Source organism: Pteropus medius, unplaced genomic scaffold (assembly GCF_902729225.1).
Source record: "Pteropus medius unplaced genomic scaffold, Ma_sr-lr_union100, whole genome shotgun sequence".
NCBI lineage: Eukaryota > Metazoa > Chordata > Mammalia > Chiroptera > Pteropodidae > Pteropus > Pteropus medius.
In genome coordinates, this window is record NW_024350924.1 from 6,741,909 (window position 1) to 6,758,564 (window position 16,656).

At 46.9% G+C, this 16,656-nt stretch overlaps 1 protein-coding gene across 2 annotated transcripts in view; it reads left to right on the plus strand.

Moving 5' to 3' along the window:
• VANGL1 (VANGL planar cell polarity protein 1) overlaps positions 1-11,349 on the plus strand; it is a 48,901-nt gene extending 37,552 nt beyond the window's left edge. The window contains exons 6-8 of one of the 2 annotated variants that reach the window (XM_039841290.1): positions 1,219-1,351; positions 2,034-2,268; positions 6,964-11,347. In XM_039841290.1, the coding sequence (XP_039697224.1) occupies positions 1,219-1,351; positions 2,034-2,268; positions 6,964-7,224 (629 nt within the window). In that variant the 3' untranslated portion in view covers positions 7,225-11,347. Of the gene's footprint in view, positions 1-1,218; positions 1,352-2,033; positions 2,269-6,963 lie in introns of both variants that reach the window. The other variant, XM_039841291.1, reaches the window with a different exon arrangement.
• Positions 11,350-16,656: the final 5,307 nt, after the last annotated feature.

The window sequence follows — 16,656 nt, forward strand, 5'->3', positions numbered from 1 at the left end:
TCCAGAGGAATGTTGATTTACTGTCTACATCTGTGGGAGGTTCATTCATTTTGAAATTTTATGACTGAAAATAATAGTGATGTGTTTTTCCTGCCTCCTGCTGGGAACATCCTAGATTGAAAGCGGTTAAGAGAGGGCTGCTTTTCAAACTTTGGATAAATTACCCAAAGACTCAGCTAATCCCAACTGTTAAGACTCTGATTCTCAGTGGTTCAGGCATCTGGGTGAGATACGTACAGGCATTTCTCAATCCTGGCTAGGAACTGGAGTTGAGTGCGTGGCAGGGGTCCAGAGGCCAGGCTGGGGACATCAGAGCGGTTTCAGGCTATCAGATGGTCAAGTGCAAGAAACAGGACACGGTGTCATTTCCTGCTTGGCAGCTTAGGTCAAGGCAAGAGCTTTGCAAAGCCTGGAAGGAGAGTATTTTGTTAGCAAGTCCAGTGATTTATAGACGGCGTCAATTTTTGGTGGGGAGATCCTCCTTTCTTTGTTTAGTTTTGTTTTTTGCCTATTGAGACGTGCACTCTGGTGAATCCCGAAGGATTGGTAAATTTAGCCTGTGATCTGAAAACAGCAAAAATCCCCACTAGGAAAAACCAAGTCATTAACCGAGCAGGGAACCTATTAGAGAGCATGAGATGTGCCTCATCCTCCCGAAAAGTTAAGGTGGTCGGTGGTCGGGGCAATGAGACCAGCAGTTCTAAGTGCGTATCAGCGAACGGGCCGTTTGTCGAGCGTCGGTATTTTCTGGACGCGTCGTGGCTGCCGCGACGCTTCAACAGCGCCCGTCTTCTCGTGTGTGGTCTGCGTCGCCGTGTCCCGTGACGTCCCTCTTCTCCGTCCTTGTCCTCCCATCCCTGTCGTCCTCACTCTTGTCTTCCTGCCGAAACGGGATGTTCCAGCTGCCCTTACCTTAGGGCCCAGCGCGAACCTTCTGTAACACGTGGCCGCATCTTTTCACACTCTCTCTCCCCGTGTTATTTGTGGCCCGCGTTTTCATCGTCCGGCATTCTTCTTCATCCCCGCTCCGAGTTCCTTTTCCGTTTTCACCGATCACATCGGGCTTTAGAGAGATTTCCTTCCGCTCGTGAGCATCCTGAGTGGAGCTGGGGTGCTGCTCAGCCTCCCGGGAAGTCGCCTTGGGGGTTTGCGTGCTCGGCCCCGTGTCACAGCCCCGCGGCGTTACACCGGTCTCCCTCCTCCGTCCTTCCCCCACAGGCCCCAGTAACAACGCCACTGGCCAGTCCCGGGCCATGATCGCCGCGGCCGCTCGGCGCAGGGACTCCAGCCACAACGAGCTGTATTACGAAGAGGCGGACCACGAGCGGCGGGTGAAGAAGCGGAGAGCGAGGTGCGGGCCCCCGCGGGACAGCGCCCTCTGGTCGCGGACTTTTCCTTTCTTTTCTTTTTTTAACCGCCAAGGTCACTCGCTCTTCAGTAAGCCTGGAGGTGCTTGCAGATTCCCAGCGGTTTGAGTGGTCCCATCCTACACCCGCAGGCCCTCGCTGGCTTTCGAGATCCGATCCTAATAACCAAAGTGGACAGCAGTGGTTTCCCAATCGTGTGCACTGAGCCTCTTTCTTATTCCCAGGGGCTGCTGGTTTGGCTGCCGGATGAGCAGGGAGGCAGCTGTGGGGCTTTGCAAGGTGCTTCTGAGCCACCAGCCACCTCTCAGCGCAGGCGGAGCCTTTTGTAGCCAGAATTTGAGGAGCCTTAGACCCCTTTTCATCTCACCCTTCACTGTGGAGATGAACAAGAGCGAAGCGAGTCTCCCAAGCAAATTAGAACGGAAATCGTCTCCCAGTCCCGGGCCCCCTCCTTCCTCACCCCCGTGGCCCCAGTTCCACGTTATTCCTCTGCCTTTGCCTCCCTCTCCCCCTCCTTGCCCTCCCAGCCTTTGGAGTGACAGCTAAGGCCGTGAGCTCCGGGGGAGCCGCTAGCAGCCTCGGGCAGAGCAGTGGGGCAGGAGCCCTGCTAGGTCCCAGAGACGGTTCTCACACCCTGTCCCGATGACCGTGTTGCATTGTCCCCAGGCTGGTGGTCGCGGTGGAGGAGGCCTTCATCCACATCCAGCGTCTCCAGGCCGAGGAGCAGCAGAAGGCCCCGGGGGAGGTGATGGACCCACGGGAGGCCGCCCAGGCCATCTTCCCCTCCATGGCCCGCGCTCTGCAGAAGTACCTGCGCACCACGCGGCAGCAGCAGTACCACAGCATGGAGAGCATCCTGCAGCACCTGGCCTTCTGCGTCACCAACAGCATGACCCCAAAGGTGCGACTCGGCGCCGAGCCGGCGACGTCCCACAGCACGGGCCGATAACTAGTGGTTCTCACTTACTTTATAGTATTTAAGTTCTGTTGCTTTTTTAGATGTGCCTTTTGAAGGCTTCTAGAGTCAAGCAGAGGGGAGACCTCTCAGAGACGGTACAGGTGGTCGTTAGGGGAACTCGGTGGGTCCTGGAGCCTAGCTTCTCCACCCACCAGCTGGGAGACCTTGGGCCAATAGCTTAACAGCTTGGTGCCTCAGTTTCCCAATCCGTAAACAGGATAATACTAATATCCGCCTCATCGGGTTGTGAGAACTAAAAGTGCCGGAAACAGTGCCTGTCACATGGGAAGGACCGAATACATGGCTGTTATTAACGCTAAAAATGATACTATCGCTTTGTTAGGCATTTTGGACGTTGTAGAATTCGTTTTACTGAATGGTCTTTATTTTGTGATGAGCACTCTTTTCACGCTTTTACAAGAAACAGTCATGTTTCTAATAGAGGCCTACGGCCATGCAGGTGAAACAGAGTAAGTTTAGCAAATGCTCTCTCTTCACACAGAAGTGGGTTCAAATCCTGGCTCCAACACTTCATTGGTTTGTGGTTTTGCATGATACTCTACACTTCTTTTTTCTTTTATAAAACGGGGATAATCATAGTATCTACTCGATAGAGTTGTTGTGTGAGAATTATGTTAAACGTGGCAGCAGGACGCGTAAGTCATGTGGTAGAGAGTAAACGGGCTTGGCGTATAGCACACGCGCAACGTTTCGTAGTCATCATTAGTATACGGACCTGTGATCATACATTGTCCTACACATGTACAACTGCTGGTTACATTGTCACTAACCAGTAACTCCAACCTGGAAATAACTTAACAATAGAGCAGTGGCTTATAAGTTATGGTATATCACTTGTTGAAACATGGAAGAATCTTTGTTAGAATATTAAGTTACAAAAAGCGGAATGCAAAACAGGATGAACACATGGTTGCAAACACATACAGTGTGTCTACATATGCAGTGATAGCTTGTACAGCCAACAATCCACGGAAGCAGCTTTTTTCTTTTTTCTAAGATTTTGTAAAGTTTCCCAATTGCTTTTATTTTCATTTAAAAAATGTACTTTTCAGAATTAAAAATAATAATCTGGACTCCATGAGTAGTACTGCAGTGAACATAGGAGTACATATATCTTTATGAATAAATGTTTTCAAATTGTTTGGGTAGATACTCAGAAGAGAGATTACTCGGTCATATGGTAATTCTGTTCTTTAATTTTTTGCGGAGCCTCCATATTGATTTCCAGAGTGGCTGTACCAGTTTGCTTTCCCACCAGCAGAGTATGAGGGCTCCTTTTTCCCCACAGCCTCTCCAACTCTTGTTATTACTTGTCTGTAATAGCCATTCTGTAACAGATGTGAGGTGCAATCACATTGGGTTTTGATTTGCTAATGAAGTTGAGCATCTTTTTATATATCTGTTGTCCATTTGTCTGTCTTCTTGGGAGAATGATCTGTTGAGGTCCTCTGCCCAGTTTTGGATTGTTTTGTTGCTGTTCAGCTGTATGAGTTCTTTATATATTTTGGATGTCAGTCCCTCATCAGAGGTGTCATTTGCAAACATGTTTTCTCATTCAGTGGGTTGCCTCTTGGTTTTGTCGATAGTTTCTTTTGCTGTGCAAAGACTTTTCCATTTGATATAGTCCCATTTCTTTATTTTTGCCTTTGGTTCCCTTGCCTTTGAGGTCAAATTCATAAAATCCTCTGTACGACCGAGGTTCATAAATGTAGTACCTATATTTTCTTCTATATATTTTATTGTTTCAGGTCTTACGTTTTGGTCGTTGATCCATTTTGACTTAATTTTTGTTCATAGTGACAAAGAGCAATCTAGTTCCATTCTCTCATATGTGCTTTTCAGCTTCTCGGCACCATTTATTGACTCTTTTCTCCATTGTACATTTATGGCTCCTTTGTCAAAAATTATTTGCCCGTACATATATGTGGGTTTATTTCTGGAAACAACCAAAATGTCCTTTGATAGATGATTCAATAAAGGAAATGTGGTACATACACAATGAACTACTACTCAGCCATAAGAAAAGAGAAATACTGCCATTCGTGACAACATGGATGGATTTTGAGAATATCACGCTAAGTGAAGTAAGTCAGATGGAGAAAGTTGAGAATCATATGACTTCACCGTTATGTAGGATATAAAACCGAAAGCAACAAATGAACAAGACAAACAAACAAAAACTCACGGACACAGATAGTATGGTGGTCACCAGAGGGAAAGGGGGAAGGGAAGAGGTAGAAAAGGGTAAAGGGGATCAAATATATGGTGATGGAAGGAGCTTTGACGTGGGGTGATAAACACACATGCAACTTACAGATGATGTTTTATAGAATCGTACACTTGACATCTATATGATTTTATTAAGCAATGTCACCCGAATAAATTTAGTAAAATTAAAAGAAGGATAATATTTGATAAAAAACAGTGTTGATGCAACAGTAAAGAAAAATATAATGTACAGGGTGAAGTTTCGTTCCTCTAGCCTAAAACAGTTCTTACTGACATAGAGAGGGGGGTGTGTGTGCATGTGTGTGTGTTTAAAGCAAAAACGAGGGGGGCGGAAACCCCAGGAATGAGATCTCATACCTGTACGTACAGTTTGGAAGCGCTTTATTCACGTACTCCTCTCTCGTTGGCTACATTTCCATGTCAGGACTTCTAAATCTCTATCCTACAGATCATTACTCACTGTTTAATAGCTGCATCTCATTGCACGAAATACCGTGCAATGAGATGCAGCTATTAACTGATTGCCTATTGATACGGGTTTGGATTAAGATCTGTCATTAGTCGTAACCAGGGCTTAGCTGTTTTTCTTAATCGGTGTTGTTGGCATGCAGCCGCACCCTTTTATTTACATATCTTCTGTGGCTGCTTGCTTTCTACAAGGCAGAGTTGAGTAATTGTGACAGAGTGTGGCTTGCAAAGCTGAAAATATTTACATTGGGAGAAAAGTTTGCCAACCCCTGGTCTAAACAGTGTTGATGCAACTATTTTACATATGTTTTTGTGCGTTTGCACAAGTATTTCTGCAGGATAAATTTCTAGTCAAGGAACAGATGGACCAAAGGTGTAGATTGTCCTAAAGGGTGTGACTGTTTTGCACTTTAGCCTCTGGGATATGAGACTGTTTATCCACACAAACACACACGCACACACACGCGCACACACACGCGTGATAGCATCGGGTGTTATTCTTTTTAATCATTGCCCATCTAGGTGTCGGAAGATATGTTTTTTCATTATTTGAATTCATATTTCTTTATTAATGTGATAGAGCATCTTCCATGTTAATTTTCTATTCTGTAAATTATTTCATTTCCCTTATTGTTGAGTTCTTATAATTCATAAGAGCTATGTCATATTAGAAGTGTGTTTTGTCCTAGAGGCACAGCTCTGCTTTCTGCCTTAGAATATATGCTTACAGATCAGAGATAATGGACCTGTCAGCAGCAGCGAGGGGTGGGTGGAAGGGGGTACCACTTAGAAACTGTCCTTGAACTATGGTCTAGCTAGAACCAGAGCGACGTATCTCAGTATTTTCTATCTGTATCACTGGTTGATCCTTTCTTGCAGCTAAATCAGTGTATTAATGGACATAATACACATGCTGTTGAGCTTCTAGAATCTGCCAAGCACATCAGAAATTCAAATTTAAAAACAGTTCCTGCCCTCCAGGAGAGTAAAGTCTGGTGTGGGACCCAGACTAGCAAGTCAGCTGTCATTGTTCAGAAAGTGAAATGTCACGCAGGAGTCCTGCCGGGGGTTGAGGCGTTTAGAGGCGGCTGTGTTAATATGAGATGTTTGGGGTGCGGTGTAATGAGAGGAATTGGCTGAAGGATGACAGGAACAGCGTGCGTGCGTGCATGTGTGCGTGTGTGTTTGGGCAGCGGGCAGAGAACTCCAAAGAGCCAAGCACTAGTGGAGCCGAGACTTGTTCAAGGGAAGGTGAACATGGAGTCTGGACACCCCTTGGACTCGCCATACGTGCACTTGATCCAACGCCAAGTAACCTTCGTGCCCGTGGGTTGGACGTCCCTCGTGCCATTCGTTAGATGGTTATCTACCCATTTCATCCTCACTGCGGCCCTGTGAGTTAGCTGTTGTTTCCTTCACTTACAGAGAGGTTAAGTGACTTGTCCACAGTCACGCAGCTACTAAGTGATTGAGCGTGCATTTTTTGCGTGTGCAGGTATATCCCTTTACTTGTTCAGCTCAGATTCCGGGGTGCTCCTCTGTGACCGGCTGTTGCCCTGAGCTTTCAGTGTCGGCGAAGGCAGACCTGCGGGCAGGGACGAGCCAGGGGCATGTGCAGTAAGGCCGAACCCTCGGGATGGGGCTGGTGCCTCAGTGATGGCTTCCGGGCGAAGACCGACACCAGCCACCTCCCTCCCTCACCTCCGCCTGCCACCACCTTCGCCTGCTGGTTGAAAGTGGGCAGAGGAGAAGGGGGAGGTCTGAGAAGTGTTCCACCCTGAAAGCGACTCAGCCGTGAGGGTCCGACGGGGATTCGGCGTGAAGAGCCGGGCTCTGTCCTGGTTTCTTGGGAAGATGCTTTTCATAGACGGGAGAACGGGGGGTGTTTCTCCGCTGACGGCCTCTCTCCTCTCCTCGCAGGCCTTCCTGGAGCGGTACCTCAGCGCGGGCCCCACCCTGCAGTATGACAAGGAGCGCTGGCTGTCCACGCAGTGGAGGCTCCTTAGTGAAGAGGCTGTCACGAAGGGGCTACAGGATGGCATCGTTTTCGTGCTCAAGTGCTTGGACTTCAGCCTCGTCGTCAGTGTGAAGAAGATTCCATTCATCGTGCTCTCGGAAGAATTCGTAGACCCCAAATCTCACAAATTTGTCCTCCGCTTACAGTCTGAGACGTCAGTTTAAAAGTTCTATATTTGTGGCTTTATTAAAGAAGAAGGATATATGGAGAGAGATATATATGTACCAGAGGGGCATCTTTTTTTCCTTTTAATTGTTCTTCATTGCTGACCGAGACTGGCAGATGACAGACCAGTGTCCTTTGACCATCTGCACTTTATTTGGAAGGAAGCAGGGGATGTCCGCCCTGGAAGAAGGTGACTGAGGACATCCGACTGTTGTGGATGAGACTTCTCGAGAAGGCGTCCCCTGGCGTTTCTGTGACAGCTGTAACCAAAGCGGAGCTGACGGTCCTTGGGATTCTGGCCTTCCCACGTGACCTTCGCCTTTCATCCGGCACCACAGCCGCCCGTTGCTTCCGGTCGACCCACTCGTAGGCCTCCGAGGGGACACGTCTTTATCCTGGTTCAGGAAACCAGAGCGACACGTCCACATACGTGCTTGTATGTGTAATGTCCGGTTCCTCGTCTCCCATGGGCGCCACGGGCCGCTTGGGAGTTGTGGCCTCGTCTTTGTTGCCTTAGGTTCCGCAGAGAAAAATCACAACAAAAAAATGTGCACTATCCGTGGACGGCTCTTAATTGGATTCTGTTTTTTTTCTTTCCCCAAAGAGAAAACCTGCCTGCCCTATTTCTGACCCAGATTCTGTACCGGCCAGAACAGGTAGCCCTTTGCTAACCCTGTGATTGGCACCTGTCTCCACCCATCCCGCCGTCCCCAGCGCACGCGCACGCACACGCACACGCACACACGCACGCACACGGCCCCCACCTGGCTGGCAGGCCTGGCCAGGGAAGCCCAGCCCTCGATCCTGGCTCTGCACACGTGCCCTTGGGCTATGCGCCCAGCCTCAGGTCATCCCACGGATTGTTTGCGTGGGGAAGTGTGAAGCGCCCACCAGGTGGGTCACAAGGGGGGCAAGCCAGCTCGAATGTCCCTTTTAAGCCTGGCGGGAGCCCCTCCCCTGACACCCCCCTCCCCACTGCTCCCCACCAACCAGGGGGAGACTGACAGACACTGAGGCTCTGTCACCGGCAGGTTCAGCTTGGAGCCTCTAATTAACCCAGGGTGATGAGTTCTCTCGCAGCTCCCAGCAAGCTGCCTGCCGCAGGAGGCCAAGCAGTGCCCACTGCAGGGCCAGCCGGTGCCGTCCGGGCCCCGGGTTCAGACCACCGTCACTGTGCAACTCATCACCTCTGCCACTCACTACCAGGGAAGGGCTCGCTCAGCCCCTGGCGTCAAAAGTACTTGTAGAGTTTGGCAAAGTGAGAAGAGTAGGGAACCAGTCCTAGGGTCCAGAATGACGCGTCTGCGATCTGTTTCTTAAAGGCGGCTGGTTCCAGTGGGCTTTCCTCCGGCCTGGGTGTGGGTGGGGAGCCATCCTGGCGGAGCCCCGTGCGTGGGAGTTCCCCGAGGAGCCACGCCTGACACCGTGGGGCCCGTCCCCTGTGCCTCTGTTTGCCGTCCTATGTCAAAGTGTTCACTCTTGGTTTTCCCCGGTGGTTAGGGTACCGTTCGTTGCTTCAGTAAAGGACGACACCGTCAAATGTTCGTCGTGTATGTGTTCCCACACACCCTGACCAGTTTCTGCATTCCACAGGTGGCGTCGGATCCGTATGTCATTTTTTAAATCAAAATTGGCTTTGGATATTTGCAATACAGCCGTACCCGAAAAAGTAAACAGTGTTCTTGAATCAACAGCCTTCGGGTCAAAAGGGAGATGTGCTGGGAAAGAAAGAAGGAGAAACCGGTTAGTCTGGCGTGGAGCCAAGATGTATTATTTAACTACGTGGTTCCGTTGATGAAAAACATACCGTGTAACCACGGTGCTTTTGCTCCTCTTAGATTTTGCCTAGAGATCCCTTCGAACTAGACACTCCTTGGGATGATGTCTTTCTCAGGAAATATATTTTGGGAGTTAGGGCAAGGGACAATGAACGTCTCTGAGACTTTGGCCGCGTAAGGGTTATAACGTCCCAGACTAAATGTGTCAGAGGCTGTTGTATCAGGGACATGGCAGTGGAGGTGCCATAAACGTCTGTTCCCATAGTTCATAATGACACGATTTGTAAGGGGTAAGTTGGATTGGACGCTTTGGTGGGTACACCCCCCAGCAGCGTGAAGAAGGATTTAAATTAAGGAATATACTTTTTCTCCCCCGCTTTCTCCCTCTCCCAGTCTTGGCATAGAAGCATGTCAGGCTTTCTGAAATGATCATTTCTGTTTTAAATTGAATATTGATCTTTTTTTTTTTTTTTACACCGACTTCGTGTTGAGTCCTTTTTGAAAGAACATTAAAATAAAATGCAGGATCTTCGTATAAAGGCTTTGCATGTTCAAACTCTTCATAGCTCGAGTTACCGGTGCAGTGGGAACAGTGTAAATGGCATTAAAATATGTAAGGTTTCTGAAAGCTGCATCCCATGATGGAACATAATGCATTTTTTATTTCAGTTCCTGGAACCAAAAGGCTGTTCTTTTTAAAGGGTGCTAACTGCCCTGGGGCTGGGAGAACATGCACACTTGTATTAGAGGAGACAGGATTTCATTTGCCTTAAATGTTTATAGATTTTCTATAACTTTCGACATAAGTTATTAGAAAGTGAATGTTAAATGTTTTAAGAGTTGAAGACCTTATCGAGGAGTGCACGCCTGAGATCGCCCTCTTCCCGGGGCGGCGTTTTAGCCGGTGGATAATAACTTTCATCCCTAAGTGCGTCCTTCCGAAGGTGGCGAGCATTTGTAATCATCTGTGAGCCGGATGTCGAAGTCTGCTTCTCAGAGATGGGAGGGATGTGAAGGTGCTGCAGTTCGTCCATCCTTTGCATTATCAGTGAAGTCGAAACATGGAACGCCTTTGCTGAATTTCACAGTGAACCCTAGAGAAAACGTTTTGCTTGAGCAGCGTTTTGCCCAACTATCATCCTCTCCCTTTCTCTCTCTTTGTCTGTTCTTTTCCAATCTACGGACAGGACAGATTTTGTTCAGCAATTTTAAGAAGTAGGCGGCGTGTGTGCGTGCGTGCGTGCGTGCGCGTGCGCGCGTGTGTGTGTGATGCAGCAGCTCATTGTCCGGGGGGAGGTTGCGCAGGTGTGTGTTGGGATGAGGCGCCCGCCCTCCCTTCTCTCCACCGTAATGGGTGATCGTCGAGCTCTCATTTTTGCGTCTCATCTTCACTCTTGAATGCATGCGTCTGGATAAAGCTGTAGCTCTGTGACAGCCACGAGCCTGTTGGGCTGACAGAAATCGGTTACCCTGCCCCCCACCCCCACCCCTCCTCACCCTCTGCCCCTGGGAGAATGAGTGGCCACTCCGTGAAACCAATAAAATCAGGGCCTTGGTTTGCTCTCTTCTATCTGGGCCTAAACAGGGATGCACACTTGCTTGCAGTTATGCATTTCTATATATGCGAGCATTTCTCTGAGTGTGTATTACCAGATGGAAGGCATGTTTATACGTTAGACATCTGAACATCTGTGTTATCTGTAGCAGATGGGTGTGTATCTCTGTAGATAACTTGTGTTTATGTGGATGAGTGTTTGAGGGTGTCTGTGTTTCTGCGTATGCCATATGTTTGAGAGATTTCCTGGTCCCACCCATCTTTTGGGAGGTTACCCTAAAGCCAGTAATGTCTCCCACCCGTCCTTTATTCCCTTTGCTCGGTTACACTGGCTTCTCCCCAGGGGTAAATGGCTTTAGCACAGAAATGTCTTCTGGAGAGCCTGCTGTGCCGCAGGCAAGTCCATTAGACTCTTGTCTCAGGACACTAACCTGCAAACGACAAGCGACAGAAAGAAAGGTCAAATTCTACGGCAATTACTGCTCCGACTTCACTACCCTGGAAGCCTTACCACATGTTTCCCAACGTAACTTAAAAGTTGAACTTCATTTAAAAAAAAAAAAAAGAGAGATGGATTACTGGAAGTTAGCGCAGACATGTTAACACGACATTTAAACAGTCCCACAGCAGATACCCTGAGATTGTAAAGTGATGCTGAGTGTTTCTGGGTAGACTTTGTGCTTTCTGGATCTTGTTACAATAAAAATAAATCACTACTGTGAATTTACTACTATGTAACCTTGTGGTCATATTCCATTATAAATAAAATACGAATTGTTTTTAAGCCCATAGCACAGTTCTTGCATGGTGTTCAGTGCAGTAGTAAATTGAGCTGGTTAGACCCTACACAGAAATCACTATTGGGCTCAACCAAAGGATGCTCAGAAAATTGAGATTTCAGATCACGTTTTTGACAAGATATATTTTAGTCGAAGAAGGAAGAAGGGTCCTAACACACATTGGTCGGGCGTTGTGTGTCACGTACTATTCTAGATGGCCTTGCTATCCTCACATGCCCTTAAGGTAGGGGTTCCCTCAAGTGTACAGATGAGAAAAAAACATGCTCAGAGAGGAGGGGACTTGCCCAAGGTCTCATGGTTAGCAAATGGAATTTCATATCTACTGTTCGGTTCCAATCCCTCAGTCCCTGTGCAGTCTAAGGTAAGATCTAAGCAACATTTTTGGATGTAGAGGAAGGACCTGAGGATGCTTAACCTTGACTCAGAACCTGGGATGCGGGGTTCGTTGGATGTGGAATCGCTTCTGCTCTTTCACTTGGGGTTCACCCCATAGCTGTGGCCCCACGGGAAGCTTCTTCACAAGCTGACGGATTTCTTAGGCGTTTCAAAGAAAAGAACTTGAGAGTCCCCTTTCCCCCAGAAAAACCAGCCCTGCCGGTCTCACCTTCTGCGAGACCCTGGTGCTGTGGCTCCACAGCCACCCTTCGCTTTTGCCCCTCCCAGCCTCCACCTCACCCTGCTGGCTGGGGCATCTTCGCCTCGGTCACTGGGTGGTGTGCAGGGCCTGCCGGCCTCCTCCTGAGCTGAAGAAGCCTCCCCTGGCGGTATGCCAACATCAGGTCGCTGGTTGGGGCAAGGGGGACAGCCTGCACACCCAGCCTGGGGGGCGTTTGGAACTGGAGTCCTTGGCCTCGCTCCCTACTGCAATGTCATCAGCAAGCTCTTCCACGGCTCCCTGGCAGTTTCCCCCAAGAGTTTTAAAGAGCAGACATAAACTAGGACTCTTGAAAACACTGTTTTTCTCTAGTCCCGAGTCTTTAAGTTTTGGTTCGGTTGCACATATACTGCCTTTTTCTCTCCTGCTGTGTGCTTTCAACAGAAGACCGGGCCGAGAAGATGGTGCTTGCACCTCTCAGCACTGCGACTCAATAGGAATTAGGACACGTTTCAAAGGGTAGATGAGAAATCTAAAACTACTGAATAAAATTAGATTTTAGGACTCTGTGAGTCCCTTTTACCAGGCCTCAGTCCCATTTCTACTTAAATAACCCCAATTGTTTTGTTTTACCTGTAAAATAAATCTCTTAATGGGTTGTTTTAGGGTGTCCCCAAAACAACAACAGATTTCTAACGCCGGAAGCAGCACAGAGAAACGTTACTTACATATGGTGCTAAGAGTCTACAATTTATATGTCTCTCTCAGCTTGAAAACATGTTTTGTTCTTGTCTTTGTAGAATAAAAACACTCTTAAGCCTTATGGACAAGTGTGAGACTTCTATCTTGAATGTCTTTGGTATTTCTTTTGGCACTGAAATAATATTTGGATGAAAATATTTGAATGTACCGTTGTCTGGATGCGCATGTGCTTATGCTGAGCTGAGCGCTCCCACGTGGATGTGAGGCTTCATTCCAAAGCAGCTCGTCATTTAGGAGGTTTTAAACCCCGCAATGTCCAAAGCCTAGAGAAGTTTCATCTCTGAGGATCAGAGACTGTTGCTCGGGGAATTACTGAGGGGACCGGGGCATCTGATCTGCACTCATGTAGTGTAGAATTCAGACAGCTACATATCATTACCATTCCCAGGACCAGGTTAGAGAAATAATAGCACTCCTGAGTTATAGAAATCATGGAATAGTCACTTAATGTTGATCATCACTCTGATTTTTTATTTTTTTTAAGCGAATGTAAGCAAATCCAAACTTTGGTGATAATTCCTTATTTTTTATAATGTCACCGTAGGCTTTAATTAAATAGCAGACTCTTCTGGGACCCCGAAATTGTGACATAATTAACCACATTTGACTTTCAAGCAGTCGTTTGTGAGTACAAGTATTCCATAGGCCATCCAGCCAGGAGGAGGGCAGGTCGTGAATGTAACTTGCTTCGTGGGTGACCACTTAACGAGGATGCTGGCGAGAGAGCCACACAGGCCTGGGCCCGGTCCTGTTCAGAGAAGTTTACTTGACAATCACTTTTGTGTTGAAATAGATGTACGTTTTTGAATTTAGAATCTGGTGTCGACCCAGAAAGTTCAGTGGCAAAACCATCTCTGTCTAACGAAGCCACCCCGTTTATGCAACGACGTGGCCTGGCGTCTTCTGCGTTCTCGCTTATTAGTTAATACAGTACTTTGTAAACGGGGGGGCCAGTTTTGCTAACCACCCTCTACGCAGGATCACTATATGTGTATGACAAAGTCTGAGTGTGATTTCCTGCACCAACTGGGTGGTGGCCTCTGCTGAGACACTGCAGACAGGTAAATGAATGAATTACGCTACCAGCAACCATCTGCACGGGGAGGCTCACATGCATTCACAAGGTTATACTGTGAAACCTCCTCACGTCTGTGACACCAGTAACAATGTTAGTGTCTCTGGGAGACAGAGTGTACCTGGCATCCAAGTCATTTTGTTCCCTTTTGGGTCCCCTATCCCAATGAACTGCAAAACATTTTACATTTTTTACTACTGTAAAACTTGGAAAATAAACGGAAATCCTAAATTGTATTCTGTTTCTTTTTTGTGTGTGATTATTTCCATCTAAAAAGTTTTATTTTTTTAGGGAACATTTTCCCTCTTGCATGATTTTCATATCCTCTTAAAAACCAAGACAATTAGGATAGATTTGACTGAATGAGAAACTAGAATTGCCGTTGTGACACGAACTACTGGTTGCAATCATTTTATGGTCGAGAATATTCTAAATGAACACATTACTGAAAATTAAATTCTTAGGCTCTAAAATGTGGAAATGAAGAGATCTTTTGAGTAAAGCAGCAAGTTAAAAAAAGGATCTTTGAATCAAGTAAGGAGGGAGAAAAGTGTCAGACCCTGGATTCGTGAGGGGGTGAACATTAGACTGTTTTTGTGAATAGCTCACAAGTTAAATTAATGACATTTTAGATAAGTCTATTTAAAGAGAACTTGATTATTTGACCAAAAACCTAAGCTTGCTTTCCGCTGCGCTCCGCTATCTTTTTACCTGTGCAGAGTGCTCATAGCATACAAATCCTTTCCTATCACATGGACAGGGATCAGAGAAGGCAATCGATGGGAAGATTTTCATTATACAGATTATTGATAGGCATTGTTTCTCTGGGTCGTCCGCCAAGATGTGCACAATTTATAGCTGCATAAATACTCTGCTAGAGAATAGATGAAAACTGGGTGTAGATATAAACCAAAGATTCTTCTCTTTTTCATTCATTACCTATGATGCAGCTGTAGAATTTTGGACGAGTCTTAAGAATATCAGATGATAAACTGTCAGATGATGGAGGCCACGGCCGGCTCCTCCTGTGCCAGAGATGAGGCCCCTCAGCAGAGGTGTGGGAATGAGCAGTGTCATTCTCTGTGGAGGTCAAAGGGTCATGCAAGCATCTTCTCGTTATACTTGGACCATCAAAAGGAGATGACGACGCTTGGGTGTGTTCTCTCTATTTACATCTGAATGTATTCCTGCAGCTCTGAGAACGCATAATCTTTCAGACAAAATGATGATGCGTTTGTAGAACTGACAGAAGGTACTTTAAACACTTTTCCTTTTCTAGCTTCTTGCTCAGCTCTCCACCATGGCCATTCGTTTCTGCCTTCTGCGATCCCCGTGTGCTAACAGGCTTTGAAGGTCCATCGATTCAATATTTACCTGAGGGAATGAATGAATGAGAACATGCTGGCACACTCAATGCTGACGCTGATCACCTATGATCGTTTTAGGGGAATCGTTGGGATTTTATGGGCCTTAGGGTTATCATTAAGAATTCTAGTTATCACTGCTCTAGAGTTCGGATTGAGAAAATACCAGATTAATTCGAAAGGGGCCTTTAACGCACCTTGCAAACCTGTAGGCCTGCAGATGCATTAAAACAAGCGACTTGAAATTTAGGCGGCTATGGTCATTCCGCTCCCAAAGAGCTGTCATCCCTTCGCCACTTTGCTTCCTGTCACGAGGGCTATATTTCTGAGGGGGGGCTTTGCTAACCTGAAGAAAGATAATATCCACATTGGAAACTTTCTCACTAAGCCAGAAAGATTCTGTATCCCTATTTCTTTAGCAATCGGCTATCCTAAACAAATCTGAACAGATGCCGCCGTGTTGCCAGAACTGCTTGGGATAAGGTTGACTTTTGATAATCACCAGCATATTCTTAATGGTACTAATAGCTGCTGAATTATCGTTCAGGGCTGGTGACAGGCATCTGTGTTTTCTAAAATAAGCTTATGATTCTGGTGCTCACTGAGCAGGGCTGAGAAAACCTGGCGAGAGCAAGTTTGAGGACAGAGTCACAGGACCCACCAGCATTTAAGAGGAATGTGGGGGGGCGGGGCATGTCAGGATCGTTGCTCATAATGAACTGTGACTGGTGACGTTATTAACAGTATGGGCTTTCCAGGCAATACAAACAAGGGCCCAGAGAGCACACAACCTTGTTACAGAAAAGCCAAGCTCATTTCACGTTATAAGATGATATTTTCACGAAACATATTGAAAATGATTGTGCGTTCTTGATAACACAATGAATTATTTTTTCCTAACGGGATGACTGGATCTTGCTGTTCTAATTAGCTGACATTTCCAATACTGTTTAAATTGATTATGGCCTCCAGAATGAAACGAGACGGGGCTTATTGGCCTCACCAGTAAAAAGAATTATGGGAAATGCCCTCAAGTTCACCTTCAGGCACTACCTGAGAAAAGGAAGTGGAATCCTTCGAGTCCTTAAGGAATTTAGTAGAGTTTAAATCCTTGATTTAAGCATTAAAATGGGGTTACGTTGACACTCCTTTACAGTGTTTGCGTGACCCTAGGAAAACTACCTGAGCCCTCGTACCTCACTCAGTTTCCTCATCTGTAAAATGGGGATAATAACAAGACCCGTGTCCTAAAATCGTTACAAGGATTAAAACAATACATGTAATGCAATGGCACGGACCTAACGTTTCATAAACGTCCGCTTGTAAAGTTTTAGACCAATGACTAAACAACACCACAGACAGTGCCCGCTTAGCACTCAGCGCTCCTAACACAGGACGCCACGACGTGCTTTAAACCTAACGCCTGTGACTCAGGCCTCCGAGAAAGAGGGGCTTTTCCTGGGCTGAAAAACAGACCACTTTCACGATGGACCACATTCCTC